We start from the raw sequence: 17,505 nt of genomic DNA, 5'->3' as shown, positions 1-17,505 counted from the left end.
GCAAGCAAGGGGCATACAAATTACACCGAAAAGCCAATGGGACAGTCACTCCCTGTTTTCGTTCCTCGATTAGCCACGTCTATCACCTCCTCTCCCCCTCCCACAACAGTCCCTCCCCAATCCTCCCTATCCCCATCTTGTTGAAACCCCTCAAATGTCCCTCACTCAAACCTCCTCCCCCTCAATCCCCCATTGCCCTCAATGTTCTGCCTATTAAATCCCTGAATTCTGATTTGCAATGTCCATTGTGTTCTTGGCCATTTTGATGCTGCGTCGAGGAGTGTTCACTGCCCACTCTCCCAGTAAGCTGGCAGAGAACTCCCCAACACACTGACTGCCATGCTTCCCCCGCTGCCTTCGTCACGGAAGATGACACAGTGCCCACAAAGCCTCAGACTGAGTTGAAGACATCTGCCAAGGTGGTATCTAAATTGGTTCACTCACATGCTGGGTACGTGCCTGCACATGCCTCCAACCCTGCATTACTTGGCTGATGCCATTTGCCAGCAGTTGACAAAGGTTCACGACTAACTTCCCCTGCCAACTACAGATGGGCAACACATGCTAGCCTGGTAAGCAATAGCCACATAAGATTAGCATTAAAAAAAATGCAAACACGAAACTGGGCAGTGGTGGGGAGGGGGGTGACTATTTGAAGATCTCAGATACCCAGAAGTGTCTAGCTTGATCCCAGATTGTGGGCACCTCATCCCAAAACACAAATCTCAACCAAATGGGCAGTGGAAACCAAAAGCTCAAACACAGGGAAAATCACTCTCACAGCGAACATTGATAGAAACGGAGAGGTATTGCTGAACTGTTTTATCATCAGGACAGATACAAGAATGCCAAATTTCAAAGGGTACAACACTTTGCACTGCAGAAAACATAATGCCGATTGGTTGAAAACTATAATATGATGAAAGTTCTTGAGAAGATTTGTTCCACAATACGGATTACCAGTGCACTGCCAGAGAGGAGCAAATGCAGAGCTCAAAGCTGCAAAAGCTCAAGACTTGAACATATTCCATTCAATTACAGAGAATTGTCGCAGTGTTTGAGATTCTGATTACGGTCATTGAGCCACCTTACAACTGTGACTGCTTTATCTTCAGTTGGTCTTTGGATTAACACACACTTACCTTCAATAGAATCTCCACTGAACTCCCCCACGGCAACAGAGTAACCTGTGAAAGAGATGTCCACACATTAATGGTGGGGGGGGGGGGGGGGGGGGGGGGGGGGGGGGGGGGGGGGGGAGATGGTGCAGGAAGACAGCAACTGACAGGGCAGCACAAACAGCCCACAAAGAGTCACCTCTCAGACCAGGGAGCTCAGTGCAAACACAGCATGTGAAAGCTTCAACTATTCAATGCCGAGACAGGGATCACCACCAACTGCCGTCCCATCACTGCATTCATGGATCTGTAACTCAGGGAGTGAGTCGCTGTCAGAGGGGCAGTGCTGAGGGAGGGGGCACTGTCGGAGGGTCAGTGCTGAGGGAATGGGCACTGTCGGAGGGTCAGTGCTGAGGGAGTGGGCACTGTCGGAGGGTCAGTGCTGAGGGAGTGGGCACTGTCGGAGGGTCAGTGCTGACGGAGTGGGCACTGTCTGAGGGTCAGTGCTGAGGGAGGGGGCACTGTCGGAGGGTCAGTGCTGAGGGAATGGGCACTGTCGGAGGGTCAGTGCTGAGGGAGTGGGCACTGTCGGAGGGTCAGTGCTGAGGGAGTGGGCACTGTCGGAGGGTCAGTGCTGAGGGAGTGGGCACTGTCTGAGGGTCAGAGCTGAGGGAGGGGGCACTGTCGGAGGGTCAGTGCTGAGGGAATGGGCACTGTCGGAGGGTCAGTGCTGAGGGAGTGGGCACTGTCGGAGGGTCAGTGCTGAGGGAGTGGGCACTGTCGGAGGGTCAGTGCTGAGGGAGTGGGCACTGTCGGAGGGTCAGTGTTGAGGGAGTGTCGCACTGTCGGAGGGTCAGTGCTGAGGGAGGGGGCACTGTCGGAGGGTCAGTGCTGAGGGAATGGGCACTGTCGGAGGGTCAGTGCTGAGGGAGTGGGCACTGTCGGAGGGTCAGTGCTGAGGGAGTGGGCACTGTCGGAGGGTCAGTGCTGACGGAGTGGGCACTGTCTGAGGGTCAGTGCTGAGGGAGGGGGCACTGTCAGAGGGTCAGTGCTGAGGGAATGGGCACTGTCGGAGGGTCAGTGCTGAGGGAGTGGGCACTGTCGGAGGGTCAGTGCTGAGGGAGTGGGCACTGTCTGAGGGTCAGTGCTGAGGGAGGGGGCACTGTCGGAGGGTCAGTGCTGAGGGAATGGGCACTGTCGGAGGGTCAGTGCTGAGGGAGTGGGCACTGTCGGAGGGTCAGTGCTGAGGGAGTGGGCACTGTCGGAGGGTCAGTGCTGAGGGAGTGGGCACTGTCGGAGGGTCAGTGTTGAGGGAGTGTCGCACTGTCGGAGGGTCAGTGCTGAGGGAGCGTCGCACTGTCGGAGGGTCAGTGCTGAGGGAGTGGGCACTGTCAGAGGGTCAGTACTGATGGAGTGTCGCACTGTCGTAGGGTCAGTGCTGAGGGAGTGGGCACTGTCGGAGGGTCAGTGCTGAGGGAGTGGGCACTGTCAGAGGGTCAGTGCTGAGGGAGTGGGCACTGTCGGAGGGTCAGTGTTGAGGGAGCGGGCACTGTCGGAGGGTCAGTGTTGAGGGAGTGTCGCACTGTTGGAGGGTCAGTGTTGAGAGAGCGGGCACTGTCGGAGGGTCAGTGTTGAGGGAGCAGGCACTGTCAGAGGGGCAGTGCTGAGGGAGCGCCGCACTGTCGGAGGGTCAGTGTTGAGGGAGTGTCGCACTGTCGGAGGGTCAGTGCTGAGGGAGCGCCGCACTGTCGGAGGGTCAGTGCTGAGGGAGTGGGCACTGTCGGAGGGTCAGTGCTGAGGGAGTGGGCACTGTCGGAGGGTCAGTACTGAGGGAGTGTCGCACTGTCGGAGGGTCAGTACTGAGGGAGTGCCGCATTGTTGGAGGGTCAGTGTTGAGGGAGCGGGCACTGTCGGAGGGTCAGTGTTGAGGGAGTGTCGCACTGTCGGAGGGTCAGTGTTGAGGGAGTGTCGCACTGTCGGAGGGTCAGTGCTGAGGGAGCGTCGCACTGTCGTAGGGTCAGTGCTGAGGGAGTGGGCACTGTCGGAGGGTCAGTGCTGAGGGAGTGGGCACTGTCAGAGGGTCAGTGCTGAGGGAGTGGGCACTGTCGGAGGGTCAGTGTTGAGGGAGCGGGCACTGTCGGAGGGTCAGTGTTGAGGGAGTGTCGCACTGTTGGAGGGTCAGTGTTGAGGGAGCGGGCACTGTCGGAGGGTCAGTGTTGAGGGAGCAGGCACTGTCAGAGGGGCAGTGCTGAGGGAGCGCCGCACTGTCGGAGGGTCAGTGTTGAGGGAGTGTCGCACTGTCGGAGGGTCAGTGCTGAGGGAGCGCCGCACTGTCGGAGGGTCAGTGCTGAGGGAGTGGGCACTGTCGGAGGGTCAGTGCTGAGGGAGTGGGCACTGTCGGAGGGTCAGTGCTGAGGGAGCGCCGCACTGTCGGAGGGTCAGTACTGAGGGAGTGGGCACTGTCAGAGGGTCAGTACTGAGGGAGTGTCGCACTGTCGGAGGGTCAGTACTGAGGGAGTGCCGCATTGTTGGAGGGTCAGTGTTGAGGAAGCGGGCACTGTCGGAGGGTCAGTGCTGAGGGAGTGGGCACTGTCGGAGGGTCAGTGCTGAGGGAGTGGGCACTGTCGGAGGGTCAGTGTTGAGGGAGTGTCGCACTGTCGGAGGGTCAGTGTTGAGGGAGTGTCGCACTGTCGGAGGGTCAGTGCTGAGGGAGCGTCGCACTGTCGTAGGGTCAGTGCTGAGGGAGTGGGCACTGTCGGAGGGTCAGTGCTGAGGGAGTGGGCACTGTCAGAGGGTCAGTGCTGAGGGAGTGGGCACTGTCGGACGGTCAGTGTTGAGGGAGCGGGCACTGTCGGAGGGTCAGTGTTGAGGGAGTGTCGCACTGTTGGAGGGTCAGTGTTGAGGGAGCGGGCACTGTCGGAGGGTCAGTGTTGAGGGAGCAGGCACTGTCAGAGGGGCAGTGCTGAGGGAGCGCCGCACTGTCGGAGGGTCAGTGTTGAGGGAGTGTCGCACTGTCGGAGGGTCAGTGCTGAGGGAGCGCCGCACTGTCGGAGGGTCAGTGCTGAGGGAGTGGGCACTGTCGGAGGGTCAGTGCTGAGGGAGTGGGCACTGTCGGAGGGTCAGTGCTGAGGGAGTGGGCACTGTCAGAGGGTCAGTACTGAGGGAGTGTCGCACTGTCGGAGGGTCAGTACTGAGGGAGTGCCGCATTGTTGGAGGGTCAGTGTTGAGGGAGCGGGCACTGTCGGAGGGTCAGTGCTGAGGGAGTGGGCACTGTCGGAGGGTCAGTGCTGAGGGAGTGGGCACTGTCAGAGGGTCAGTACTGAGGGAGTGTCGCACTGTCGGAGGGTCAGTACTGAGGGAGTGTCGCACTGTTGGAGGGTCAGTGTTGAGGGAGCGGGCACTGTCGGAGGGTCAGTGCTGAGGGAGGTGGGCACTGTCACAGGGTCAGTACTGAGGGAGTGTCGCACTGTCGGAGGGTCAGTACTGAGGGAGTGCCGCATTGTTGGAGGGTCAGTGTTGAGGGAGCGGGCACTGTCGGAGGGTCAGTGCTGAGAGAGTGGGCACTGTCGGAGGGTCAGTGCTGAGGGAGTGGGCACTGTCAGAGGGTCAGTGCTGAGGGAGTGGGCACTGTCAGAGGGTCAGTACTGAGGGAGTGTCGCACTGTCGGAGGGTCAGTACTGAGGGAGTGTCGCACTGTTGGAGGGTCAGTGTTGAGGGAGCAGGCACTGTCGGAGGGTCAGTGCTGAGGGAGTGGGCACTGTTGGAGGATCAGTGCTGAGGGAGTGTTGCACTGTCGGAGGGTCAGTGCTGAGGGAGCGCCGCACTGTTGGAGGGTCAGTACTGCTGGAGTGGGCTCTGTTGGAGGGTCAGAGCTGAGGGAGTGGGCACTGTCGGAGGGTCAGTACTGAGGGAGTGGGCACTGTTGGAGGGTCAGTGCTGAGGGAGCCCTGCACTGTCGGAGGGGCAGTGCTGAGGGAGCGCTACACCGTCGGAGGGGCAGTGCTGAGGGAGCGCTGCACTGTCGGAGGGGCAGTGCTGAGGGAGCGGGCGCTGTCGGAGTGTCAGTGCTGAGGGAGCACTGCACTGTCGGAGGGTCAGTGCTGAGGGAGTGCCGCACTGTCGGAGGGTCAGTGCTGAGGGAGCGCGGCACTGTTGGAGGGGCAGTGCTGAGGGAGCGGGCGCTGTCGGAGTGTCAGTGCTGAGGGAGCACTGCACTGTCGGAGGGTCAGTGCTGAGGGAGTGCCGCACTGTCGGAGGGTCAGTGCTGAGGGAGTGGGCACTGTTGGAGGGTCAGGGCTGAGGCGGTGCCGCACTGTTGGAGGGTCAGTGCTGAGGGAGCGCTGCACTGTCGGAAGGTCAGTGCTGAGGGAGCGGGCACTGTCGGAGGGTCAGTGCTGAGGGAGCGGGCAATGTCAGAGGGTCAGTGCTGAGGGAGAGCCCCACTGTCGGAGGGGCATTGCTGAGGGAGCGCCGCAGTGTCGGAGGGTCAGTGCTGAGGGAGCGGGCACTGTCGGAGGGTCAGTACTGAGGGAGTGGGCACTGTCGGACGGTCAGTGGTGAGGGAGTGCCGCAGTGTCGGAGGGTCAGGGTTGAGGCAGTGCCGCACTGTCGGAGGGTCAGTGCTGAGGGAGTGGGCACTGTCGGAGGGGCAGTGCTGAGGGAGCGGGCACTGTCAGAGGGGCAGTGCTGAGGGAGCGGGCACTGTTGGAGGGTCAGTGCTGAGGGAGTGCCACACTGTCGGAGGGTCAGTGCTGAGGGAGTGGGCACTGTCGGAGGGTCAGTGGTGAGGGAGTGCCGCAGTGTCGGAGGGTCAGTGCTCAGGGAGTGCCGCACTGTCGGAGGGTCAGTGCTGAGGGAGTGGGCACTGTCGCAGGGGCAGTGCTGAGGGAGTGCCGCAGTGTCGGAGGGGCAGTGTTGAGAGAGCGCTACACCGTCGGAGGGGCAGTGCTGAGGGAGCGCCGCACTGTCGGAGGGTCAGTGCTGAGGGAGCGCCGCACTGTAGGAGGGTCAGTGCTGAGGGAGCGGGCACTGTCGGAGGGGCAGTGCTGAGGGAGTGGGCACTGTCAGAGGGGCAATGCTGAGGGAGCGGGCACTGTCGGAGGGGCAGTGCTGAGGGAGTGGGCACTGTCGGAGGGTCAGTGCTGAGGGAGTGGGCACTGTCAGAGGGTCAGTGCTGAGGGAGTGGGCACTGTCGGAGGGTCAGTACTGAGGGAGTGGGCACTGTCAGAGGGTCAGTACTGAGGGAGTGTCGCACTGTCGGAGGGTCAGTACTGAGAGAGTGCCGCATTGTTGGAGGGTCAGTGTTGAGGGAGCGGGCACTGTCGGAGGGTCAGTGCTGAGGGGGTGGGCACTGTCGGAGGGTCAGTGCTGAGGGAGTGGGCACTGTCAGAGGGTCAGTACTGAGGGAGTGTCGCACTGTCGGAGGGTCAGTACTGAGGGAGTGTCGCACTGTTGGAGGGTCAGTGCTGAGGGAGTGGGCACTGTCGGAGGGTCAGTGCTGAGGGAGTGGGCACTGTCAGAGGGTCAGTGCTGAGGGAGTGGGCACTGTCAGAGGGTCAGTACTGAGGGAGTGTCGCACTGTCGGAGGGTCAGTACTGAGGGAGTGTTGCACCTTTGGAGGGTCAGTGTTGAGGGAGCGGGCACTGTCGGAGGGTCAGCGCTGAGGGAGCGGGCACTGTCGGAGGGTCAGTGCTGAGGGCGTGGGCACTCTCGGAGGGTCAGTTCTGAGGGAGCGCCGCACTGTCGTAGGGTCAGTGCTGAGGGAGCGGGCGCTGTCGGAGGGTCAGTGCTGAGGGAGTGGGCACTGTCAGAGGGTCAGTGCTGAGGGCGTGGGCACTGTCGGAGGGTCAGTGCTGAGGGAGCGCCGCACTGTCGTAGGGTCAGTGCTGAGGGAGTGGGCACTGTCGCAGGGGCAGTGCTGAGGGAGTGCCCCAGTGTCAGAGGGGCAGTGTTGAGAGAGCGCTACACCGTCGGAGGGGCAGTGCTGAGGGAGCGCCGCACTGTCGGAGGGTCAGTGCTGAGGGAGCGCCGCACTGTAGGAGGGTCAGTGCTGAGGGAGCGGGCACTGTTGGAGGGGCAGTGCTGAGGGAGCGGGCACTGTAAGAGGGGCAATGCTGAGGGAGCGGGCACTGTCGGAGGGGCAGTGCTGAGGGAGCGGGCACTGTCAGAGGGTCAGTGCTGAGGGAGCGCTGCACTGCCGGAAGGTCAGTGCTGAGGGAGCGCCGCACTGTCGGAGGGTCAGTGCTCAGGGAGTGGGCACTGTCGGAGGGTCAGTGCTGAGGGAGTGGGCACTGTCGGAGGGTCAGTGCTGAGGGAGTGGGCACTGTCGGAGGGTCAGTGCTGAGGGAGCGCCGCACTGTAGGAGGGTCAGTGCTGAGGGAGCGGGCACTGTTGGAGGGGCAGTGCTGAGGGAGCGGGCACTGTTGGAGGGGCAGTGCTGAGGGAGCGGGCACTGTCAGAGGGGCAATGCTGAGGGAGCGGGCACTGTCGGAGGGGCAGTGCTGAGGGAGCGGGCACTGTCAGAGGGTCAGTGCTGAGGGAGCGCTGCACTGCCGGAAGGTCAGTGCTGAGGGAGCGCTACACCGTCGGAGGGGCAGTGCTGAGGGAGCGCTGCACTGTCGGAGGGGCAGTGCTGAGGGAGCGGGCGCTGTCGGAGTGTCAGTGCTGAGGGAGCACTGCACTGTCGGAGGGTCAGTGCTGAGGGAGTGCCGCACTGTCGGAGGGTCAGTGCTGAGGGAGCGCTGCACTGTTGGAGGGGCAGTGCTGAGGGAGCGGGCGCTGTCGGAGTGTCAGTGCTGAGGGAGCACTGCACTGTCGGAGGGTCAGTGCTGAGGGAGTGCCGCACTGTCGGAGGGTCAGTGCTGAGGGAGTGGGCACTGTTGGAGGGTCAGGGCTGAGGCGGTGCCGCACTGTTGGAGGGTCAGTGCTGAGGGAGCGGGCAATGTCAGAGGGTCAGTGCTGAGGGAGAGCCCCACTGTCGGAGGGGCATTGCTGAGGGAGTGCCGCAGTGTCGGAGGGTCAGTGCTGAGGGAGCGGGGCCCTGTCGGAGGGTCAGTGCTGAGGGAGTGCCGCACGGTCGGAGGGTCAGTGCTGAGGGAGTGGGCACTGTCGGAGGGTCAGTACTGAGGGAGTGGGCACTGTCGGAGGGTCAGTGGTGAGGGAGTGCCGCAGTGTCGGAGGGTCAGGGTTGAGGCAGTGCCGCACTGTCGGAGGGTCAGTGCTGAGGGAATGTCGCACTGTCAGAGCGTCAGTACTGAGGGAGCGGGCACTGTTGGAGGGTCAGTGCTGAGGGAGTGGGCACTGTCGGAGGGGCAGTGCTGAGGGAGCGGGCACTGTCAGAGGGGCAGTGCTGAGAGAGCGGGCACTGTTGGAGGGTCAGTGCTGAGGGAGTGCCACACTGTCGGAGGGTCAGTGCTGAGGGAGTGGGCACTGTCGGAGGGTCAGTGGTGAGGGAGTGCCGCACTGTCGGAGGGGCAGTGCTGAGGGAGTGGGCACTGTCGGAGGGTCAGTGCTGAGGGAGTGGGCACTGTCGGAGGGTCAGTGCTGAGGGAGTGGGCACTGTCGGAGGGTCAGTACTGAGGGAGTGGGCACTGTCAGAGGGTCAGTACTGAGGGAGTGTCGCACTGTCGGAGGGTCAGTACGGAGAGAGTGCCGCATTGTTGGAGGGTCAGTGTTGAGGGAGCGGGCACTGTCGGAGGGTCAGTGCTGAGGGAGTGGGCACTGTCGGAGGGTCAGTGCTGAGGGAGTGGGCACTGTCAGAGGGTCAGTACTGAGGGAGTGGGCACTGTCGGAGGGTCAGTACTGAGGGAGTGTCGCACTGTTGGAGGGTCAGTGTTGAGGGAGTGGGCACTGTCGGAGGGTCAGTGCTGAGGGAGTGGGCACTGTCAGAGGGTCAGTACTGAGGGAGTGTCGCACTATCGGAGGGTCAGTTCTGAGGGAGTGCCGCATTGTTGGAGGGTCAGTGTTGAGGGAGCGGGCACTGTCGGAGGGTCAGTGCTGAGGGAGTGGGCACTGTCGGAGGGTCAGTGCTGAGGGAGTGGGCACTGTCAGAGGGTCAGTGCTGAGGGAGTGGGCACTGTCAGAGGGTCAGTACTGAGGGAGTGTCGCACTGTCGGAGGGTCAGTACTGAGGGAGAGTCGCACTGTTGGAGGGTCAGTGTTGAGGGAACGGGCACTGTCGGAGGGTCAGCGCTGAGGGAGCGGGCACTGTCGGAGGGTCAGTGCTGAGGGCGTGGGCACTGTCGGAGGGTCAGTTCTGAGGGAGCGCCGCACTGTCGTAGGGTCAGTGCTGAGGGAGCGGGCGCTGTCGGAGGGTCAGTGCTGAGGGAGTGGGCACTGTCGGAGGGTCAGTGCTGAGGGAGTGGGCACTGTCGGAGGGTCAGTACTGAGGGAGTGGGCACTGTCAGAGGGTCAGTACTGAGGGAGTGTCGCACTGTCGGAGGGTCAGTACTGAGGGAGTGCCGCATTGTTGGAGGGTCAGTGTTGAGGGAGCGGGCACTGTCGGAGGGTCAGTGCTGAGGGAGTGGGCACTGTCGGAGGGTCAGTGCTGAGGGAGTGGGCACTGTCAGAGGGTCAGTGCTGAGGGAGTGTCGCACTGTCGGAGGGTCAGTACTGAGGGAGTGCCGCATTGTTGGAGGGTCAGTGTTGAGGGAGCGGGCACTGTCGGAGGGTCAGTGCTGAGGGAGTGGGCACTGTCAGAGGGTCAGTACTGAGGGAGTGTCGCACTGTCGGAGGGTCAGTACTGAGGGAGTGTCGCACTGTTGGAGGGTCAGTGCTGAGGGAGTGGGCACTGTCAGAGGGTCAGTACTGAGGGAGTGTCGCACTGTCGGAGTGTCAGGACTGAGGGAGTGTCGCACTGTTGGAGGGTCAGTGTTGAGGGAGCGGGCACTGTCGGAGGGTCAGTGCTGAGGGAGTGGGCACTGTTGGAGGATCAGTGCTGAGGGAGTGTTGCACTGTCGGAGGGTCAGTGCTGAGGGAGCGCCGCACTGTTGGAGGGTCAGTACTGCTGGAGTGGGCTCTGTTGGAGGGTCCGAGCTGAGGGAGTGGGCACTGTCGGAGGGACAGTACTGAGGGAGTGGGCACTGTCGGAGGGTCAGTGCTGAGGGAGCGCTGCACTGTCGGAGGGGCAGTGCTGAGGGAGCGCTACACCGTCGGAGGGGCAGTGCTGAGGGAGCGCTGCACTGTCGGAGGGGCAGTGCTGAGGGAGCGGGCGCTGTCGGAGTGTCAGTGCTGAGGGAGCACTGCACTGTCGGAGGGTCAGTGCTGAGGGAGTGCCGCACTGTCGGAGGGTCAGTGCTGAGGGAGCGCTGCACTGTTGGAGGGGCAGTGCTGAGGGAGCGGGCGCTGTCGGAGTGTCAGTGCTGAGGGAGCACTGCACTGTCGGAGGGTCAGTGCTGAGGGAGTGCCGCACTGTCGGAGGGTCAGTGCTGAGGGAGTGGGCACTGTTGGAGGGTCAGGGCTGAGGCGGTGCCGCACTGTTGGAGGGTCAGTGCTGAGGGAGCGCTGCACTGTCGGAAGGTCAGTGCTGAGGGAGCGGGCACTGTCGGAGGGTCAGTGCTGAGGGAGCGGGCAATGTCAGAGGGTCAGTGCTGAGGGAGAGCCCCACTGTCGGAGGGGCATTGCTGAGGGAGTGCCGCAGTGTCGGAGGGTCAGTGCTGAGGGAGCGGGCCCTGTCGGAGGGTCAGTGCTGAGGGAGTGCCGCACGGTCGGAGGGTCAGTGCTGAGGGAGTGGGCACTGTCGGAGGGTCAGTACTGAGGGAGTGGGCACTGTCGGAGGGTCAGTGGTGAGGGAGTGCCGCAGTGTCGGAGGGTCAGGGTTGAGGCAGTGCCGCACTGTCGGAGGGTCAGTGCTGAGGGAATGTCGCACTGTCAGAGCGTCAGTACTGAGGGAGCGGGCACTGTTGGAGGGTCAGTGCTGAGGGAGTGGGCACTGTCGGAGGGGCAGTGCTGAGGGAGCGGGCACTGTCAGAGGGGCAGTGCTGAGGGAGCGGGCACTGTTGGAGGGTCAGTGCTGAGGGAGTGCCACACTGTCGGAGGGTCAGTGCTGAGGGAGTGGGCACTGTCGGAGGGTCAGTGGTGAGGGAGTGCCGCAGTGTCGGAGGGTCAGTGCTCAGGGAGTGCCGCACTGTCGGAGGGTCAGTGCTGAGGGAGTGGGCACTGTCGCAGGGGCAGTGCTGAGGGAGTGCCGCAGTGTCGGAGGGGCAGTGTTGAGAGAGCGCTACACCGTCGGAGGGGCAGTGCTGAGGGAGCGCCGCACTGTCGGAGGGTCAGTGCTGAGGGAGCGCCGCACTGTAGGAGGGTCAGTGCTGAGGGAGCGGGCACTGTCGGAGGGTCAGTGCTGAGGGAGTGGGCACTGTCGGAGGGTCAGTACTGAGGGAGTGTCGCACTGTCGGAGGGTCAGTACTGAGAGAGTGCCGCATTGTTGGAGGGTCAGTGTTGAGGGAGCGGGCACTGTCGGAGGGTCAGTGCTGAGGGAGTGGGCACTGTCAGAGGGTCAGTACTGAGGGAGTGTCGCACTGTCGGAGGGTCAGTACTGAGGGAGTGTCGCACTGTTGGAGGGTCAGTGTTGAGGGAGTGGGCACTGTCGGAGGGTCAGTACTGAGGGAGTGTCGCACTGTCGGAGGGTCAGTACTGAGGGAGTGTCGCACTGTCGGAGGGTCAGTTCTGAGGGAGTGCCGCATTGTTGGAGGGTCAGTGTTGAGGGAGCGGGCACTGTCGGAGGGTCAGTGCTGAGGGAGTGGGCACTGTCAGAGGGTCAGTGCTGAGGGAGTGGGCACTGTCAGACGGTCAGTACTGAGGGAGTGTCGCACTGTTGGAGGGTCAGTGTTGAGGGAGCGGGCACTGTCGGAGGGTCAGCGCTGAGGGAGCGGGCACTGTCGGAGGGTCAGTGCTGAGGGCGTGGGCACTGTCGGAGGGTCAGTTCTGAGGGAGCGCCGCACTGTCGTAGGGTCAGTGCTGAGGGAGCGGGCGCTGTCGGAGGGTCAGTGCAGAGGGAGTGGGCACTGTCAGAGGGTCAGTGTTGAGGGCGTGGGCACTGTCGGAGGGTCAGTGCTGAGGGAGCGCCGCACTGTCGTAGGGTCAGTGCTGAGGGAGTGGGCACTGTCGCAGGGGCAGTGCTGAGGGAGTGCCCCAGTGTCAGAGGGGCAGTGTTGAGAGAGCGCTACACCGTCGGAGGGGCAGTGCTGAGGGAGCGCCGCACTGTCGGAGGGTCAGTGCTGAGGGAGCGCCGCACTGTAGGAGGGTCAGTGCTGAGGGAGCGGGCACTGTTGGAGGGGCAGTGCTGAGGGAGCGGGCACTGTCAGAGGGGCAATGCTGAGGGAGCGGGCACTGTCGGAGGGGCAGTGCTGAGGGAGCGGGCACTGTCAGAGGGTCAGTGCTGAGGGAGCGCTGCACTGTCGGAGGGTCAGTGCTGAGGGAGCGCCGCACTGTCGGAGGGTCAGTGCTCAGGGAGTGGGCACTGTCGGAGGGTCAGTGCTGAGCGAGTGGGCACTGTCGGAGGGTCAGTGCTGAGGGAGTGGGCACTGTCGGAGGGTCAGTGCTGAGGGAGTGGGCACTGTCAGAGGGTCAGTACTGAGGGAGTGTCGCACTGTCGGAGGGTCAGTACTGAGGGAGTGCCGCATTGTTGGAGGGTCAGTGTTGAGGGAGCGGGCACTGTCGGAGGGTCAGTGCTGAGGGAGTGGGCACTGTCAGAGGGTCAGTGCTGAGGGAGTGGGCACTGTCGGAGGGTCAGTGCTGAGGGAGTGGGCACTGTCAGAGGGTCAGTGCTGAGGGAGTGTCGCACTGTCGGAGGGTCAGTACTGAGGGAGTGTCGCACTGTTGGAGGGTCAGTGTTGAGGGAGCGGGCACTGTCGGAGGGTCAGTGCTGAGGGAGTCGGCACTGTCAGAGGGTCAGCACTGAGGGAGTGTCGCACTGTCGGAGGGTCAGTACTGAGGGAGTGCCGCATTGTTGGAGGGTCAGTGTTGAGGGAGCGGGCACTGTCGGAGGGTCAGTGCTGAGGGAGTGGGCACTGTCGGAGGGTCAGTGCTGAGGGAGTGGGCACTGTCAGAGGGTCAGTACTGAGGGAGTGTCGCACTGTCGGAGGGTCAGTACTGAGGGAGTGTCGCACTGTTGGAGGGTCAGTGCTGAGGGAGTGGGCACTGTCAGAGGGTCAGTACTGAGGGAGTGCCGCACTGTCGGAGGGTCAGTGCTGAGGGAGTGGGCACTGTTGGAGGGTCAGGGCTGAGGCGGTGCCGCACTGTTGGAGGGTCAGTGCTGAGGGAGCGGGCACTGTCGGAGGGTCAGTGCTGAGGGAGCGGGCAATGTCAGAGGGTCAGTGCTGAGGGAGAGCCCCACTGTCGGAGGGGCATTGCTGAGGGAGTGCCGCAGTGTCGGAGGGTCAGTGCTGAGGGAGCAGGCCCTGTCGGAGGGTCAGTGCTGAGGGAGTGCCGCACGGTCGGAGGGTCAGTGCTGAGGGAGTGGGCACTGTCGGAGGGTCAGTACTGAGGGAGTGGGCACTGTCGGAGGGTCAGTGGTGAGGGAGTGCCGCAGTGTCGGAGGGTCAGGGTTGAGGCAGTGCCGCACTGTCAGAGGGTCAGTGCTGAGGGAATTTCGCACTGTCAGAGCGTCAGTACTGAGGGAGCGGGCACTGTTGGAGGGTCAGTGCTGAGGGAGCGGGCACTGTCAGAGGGGCAGTGCTGAGGGAGCGGGCACTGTCAGAGGGTCAGTGCTGAGGGAGTGGGCACTGTCGGAGGGTCAGTACTGAGGGAGTGGGCACTGTTGGAGGGTCAGTGCTGAGGGAGTGCCACACTGTCGGAGGGTCAGTGCTGAGGGAGTGGGCACTGTCGGAGGGTCAGTGGTGAGGGAGTGCCGCAGTGTCGGAGGGTCATTGCTCAGGGAGTGCCGCACTGTCGGAGGGTCAGTGCTGAGGGAGTGGGCACTGTCGCAGGGGCAGTGCTGAGGGAGTGCCGCAGTGTCGGAGGGGCAGTGTTGAGAGAGCGCTACACCGTCGGAGGGGCAGTGCTGAGGGAGCGCCGCACTGTCGGAGGGTCAGTGCTGAGGGAGCGCCGCACTGTAGGAGGGTCAGTGCTGAGGGAGCGGGCACTGTCGGAGGGTCAGTGCTGAGGGAGTGGGCACTGTCGGAGGGTCAGTACTGAGGGAGTGTCGCACTGTCGGAGGGTCAGTACTGAGAGAGTGCCGCATTGTTGGAGGGTCAGTGTTGAGGGAGCGGGCACTGTCGGAGGGTCAGTGCTGAGGGAGTGGGCACTGTCGGAGGGTCAGTGCTGAGGGAGTGGGCACTGTCAGAGGGTCAGTACTGAGGGAGTGTCGCACTGTCGGAGGGTCAGTACTGAGGGAGTGTCGCATTGTTGGAGGGTCAGTGTTGAGGGAGTGGGCACTGTCGGAGGGTCAGTGCTGAGGGAGTGGGCACTGTCAGAGGGTCAGTACTGAGGGAGTGTCGCACTGTCGGAGGGTCAGTTCTGAGGGAGTGCCGCATTGTTGGAGGGTCAGTGTTGAGGGAGCGGGCACTGTCGGAGGGTCAGTGCTGAGGGAGTGGGCACTGTCAGAGGGTCAGTACTGAGGGAGTGTCGCACTGTTGGAGGGTCAGTGTTGAGGGAGCGGGCACTGTCGGAGGGTCAGCGCTGAGGGAGCGGGCACTGTCGGAGGGTCAGTGCTGAGGGCGTGGGCACTGTCGGAGGGTCAGTTCTGAGGGAGCGCCGCACTGTCGTAGGGTCAGTGCTGAGGGAGCGGGCGCTGTCGGAGGGTCAGTGCAGAGGGAGTGGGCACTGTCAGAGGGTCAGTGTTGAGGGCGTGGGCACTGTCGGAGGGTCAGTGCTGAGGGAGCGCCGCACTGTCGTAGGGTCAGTGCTGAGGGAGTGGGCACTGTCGCAGGGGCAGTGCTGAGGGAGTGCCCCAGTGTCAGAGGGGCAGTGTTGAGAGAGCGCTACACCGTCGGAGGGGCAGTGCTGAGGGAGCGCCGCACTGTCGGAGGGTCAGTGCTGAGGGAGCGCCGCACTGTAGGAGGGTCAGTGCTGAGGGAGCGGGCACTGTTGGAGGGGCAGTGCTGAGGGAGCGGGCACTGTCAGAGGGGCAATGCTGAGGGAGCGGGCACTGTCGGAGGGGCAGTGCTGAGGGAGCGGGCACTGTCAGAGGGTCAGTGCTGAGGGAGCGCTGCACTGTCGGAGGGTCAGTGCTGAGGGAGCGCCGCACTGTCGGAGGGTCAGTGCTCAGGGAGTGGGCACTGTCGGAGGGTCAGTGCTCAGGGAGTGGGCACTGTCGGAGGGTCAGTGCTGAGGGAGTGGGCACTGTCGGAGGGTCAGTGCTGAGGGAGTGGGCACTGTCAGAGGGTCAGTACTGAGGGAGTGTCGCACTGTCGGAGGGTCAGTACTGAGGGAGTGCCGCATTGTTGGAGGGTCAGTGTTGAGGGAGCGGGCACTGTCGGAGGGTCAGTGCTGAGGGAGTGGGCACTGTCAGAGGGTCAGTGCTGCGGGAGTGGGCACTGTCGGAGGGTCAGTGCTGAGGGAGTGGGCACTGTCAGAGGGTCAGTGCTGAGGGAGTGTCGCACTGTCGGAGGGTCAGTACTGAGGGAGTGTCGCACTGTTGGAGGGTCAGTGTTGAGGGAGCGGGCACTGTCGGAGGGTCAGTGCTGAGGGAGTCGGCACTGTCAGAGGGTCAGTACTGAGGGAGTGTCGCACTGTCGGAGGGTCAGTACTGAGGGAGTGCCGCATTGTTGGAGGGTCAGTGTTGAGGGAGCGGGCACTGTCGGAGGGTCAGTGCTGAGGGAGTGGGCACTGTCGGAGGGTCAGTGCTGAGGGAGTGGGCACTGTCAGAGGGTCAGTGCTGAGGGAGTGTCGCACTGTCAGAGGGTCAGTACTGAGGGAGTGTCGCACTGTCGGAGGGTCAGTACTGAGGGAGTGTCGCACTGTTGGAGGGTCAGTGTTGAGGGAGCGGGCACTGTCGGAGGGTCAGTGCTGAGGGAGTGGGCACTGTTGGAGGATCAGTGCTGAGGGAGTGTTGCACTGTCGGAGGGTCAGTGCTGAGGGAGCGCCGCACTGTTGGAGGGTCAGTACTGCTGGAGTGGGCACTGTTGGAGGGTCAGAGCTGAGGGAGTGGGTACTGTCGGAGGGTCAGTACTGAGGGAGTGGGCACTGTCGGAGGGTCAGTGCTGAGGGAGCGCTGCACTGTCGGAGGGGCAGTGCTGAGGGAGCGCTACACCGTCGGAGGGGCAGTGCTGAGGGAGCGCTGCACTGTCGGAGGGGCAGTGCTGAGGGAGCGGGCGCTGTCGGAGTGTCAGTGCTGAGGGAGCACTGCACTGTCGGAGGGTCAGTGCTGAGGGAGTGCCGCACTGTCGGAGGGTCAGTGCTGAGGGAGTGGGCACTGTTGGAGGGTCAGGGCTGAGGCGGTGCCGCACTGTTGGAGGGTCAGTGCTGAGGGAGCGCTGCACTGTCGGAAGGTCAGTGCTGAGGGAGCGGGCACTGTCGGAGGGTCAGTGCTGAGGGAGCGGGCAATGTCAGAGGGTCAGTGCTGAGGGAGAGCCCCACTGTCGGAGGGGCATTGCTGAGGGAGTGCCGCAGTGTCGGAGGGTCAGTGCTGAGGGAGCGGGCCCTGTCGGAGGGTCAGTGCTGAGGGAGTGCCGCACGGTCGGAGGGTCAGTGCTGAGGGAGTGGGCACTGTCGGAGGGTCAGTACTGAGGGAGTGGGCACTGTCGGAGGGTCAGTGCTGAGGGAGTGCCGCAGTGTCGGAGGGTCAGGGTTGAGGCAGTGCCGCACTGTCGGAGGGTCAGTGCTGAGGGAATGTCGCACTGTCAGAGCGTCAGTACTGAGGGAGCGGGCACTGTTGGAGGGTCAGTGCTGAGGGAGTGGGCACTGTCGGAGGGGCAGTGCTGAGGGAGCGGGCACTGTCAGAGGGGCAGTGCTGAGGGAGCGGGCACTGTTGGAGGGTCAGTGCTGAGGGAGTGCCACACTGTCGGAGGGTCAGTGCTGAGGGAGTGGGCACTGTCGGAGGGTCAGTACTGAGGGAGTGGGCACTGTCAGAGGGTCAGTGCTGAGGGAGTGTCGCACTGTCGGAGGGTCAGTACTGAGGGAGTGTCGCACTGTTGGAGGGTCAGTGTTGAGGGAGCGGGCACTGTCGGAGGGTCAGTGCTGAGGGAGTCGGCACTGTCAGAGGGTCAGTACTGAGGGAGTGTCGCACTGTCGGAGGGTCAGTACTGAGGGAGTGCCGCATTGTTGGAGGGTCAGTGTTGAGGGAGCGGGCACTGTCGGAGGGTCAGTGCTGAGGGAGTGGGCACTGTCGGAGGGTCAGTGCTGAGGGAGTGGGCACTGTCAGAGGGTCAGTGCTGAGGGAGTGGGCACTGTCAGAGGGTCAGTACTGAGGGAGTGTCGCACTGTCAGAGGGTCAGTACTGAGGGAGTGTCGCA

At 63.2% G+C, this 17,505-nt stretch overlaps 1 protein-coding gene across 2 annotated transcripts in view; it reads right to left on the bottom strand.

Annotated features, from left to right (window-relative positions):
• Positions 1-17,505, bottom strand: part of LOC125448182 (integrin alpha-5-like) — a 143,978-nt gene that overhangs the window by 55,009 nt on the left and 71,464 nt on the right. For both annotated transcript variants that reach the window (XR_007246666.2, XM_048523279.2), the window contains exon 8: positions 1,143-1,187. Coding sequence is in view for 1 of the 2 variants with exons in the window: in XM_048523279.2 (XP_048379236.1) it covers positions 1,143-1,187 (45 nt within the window). In the remaining variant the exon portion in view is untranslated. The remainder of the gene's footprint in view (positions 1-1,142; positions 1,188-17,505) is intronic.

Source organism: Stegostoma tigrinum, unplaced genomic scaffold (assembly GCF_030684315.1).
Source record: "Stegostoma tigrinum isolate sSteTig4 unplaced genomic scaffold, sSteTig4.hap1 scaffold_178, whole genome shotgun sequence".
NCBI classification, from domain to species: domain Eukaryota; kingdom Metazoa; phylum Chordata; class Chondrichthyes; order Orectolobiformes; family Stegostomatidae; genus Stegostoma; species Stegostoma tigrinum.
This window is presented reverse-complemented; position numbering and strand designations above follow the sequence as displayed.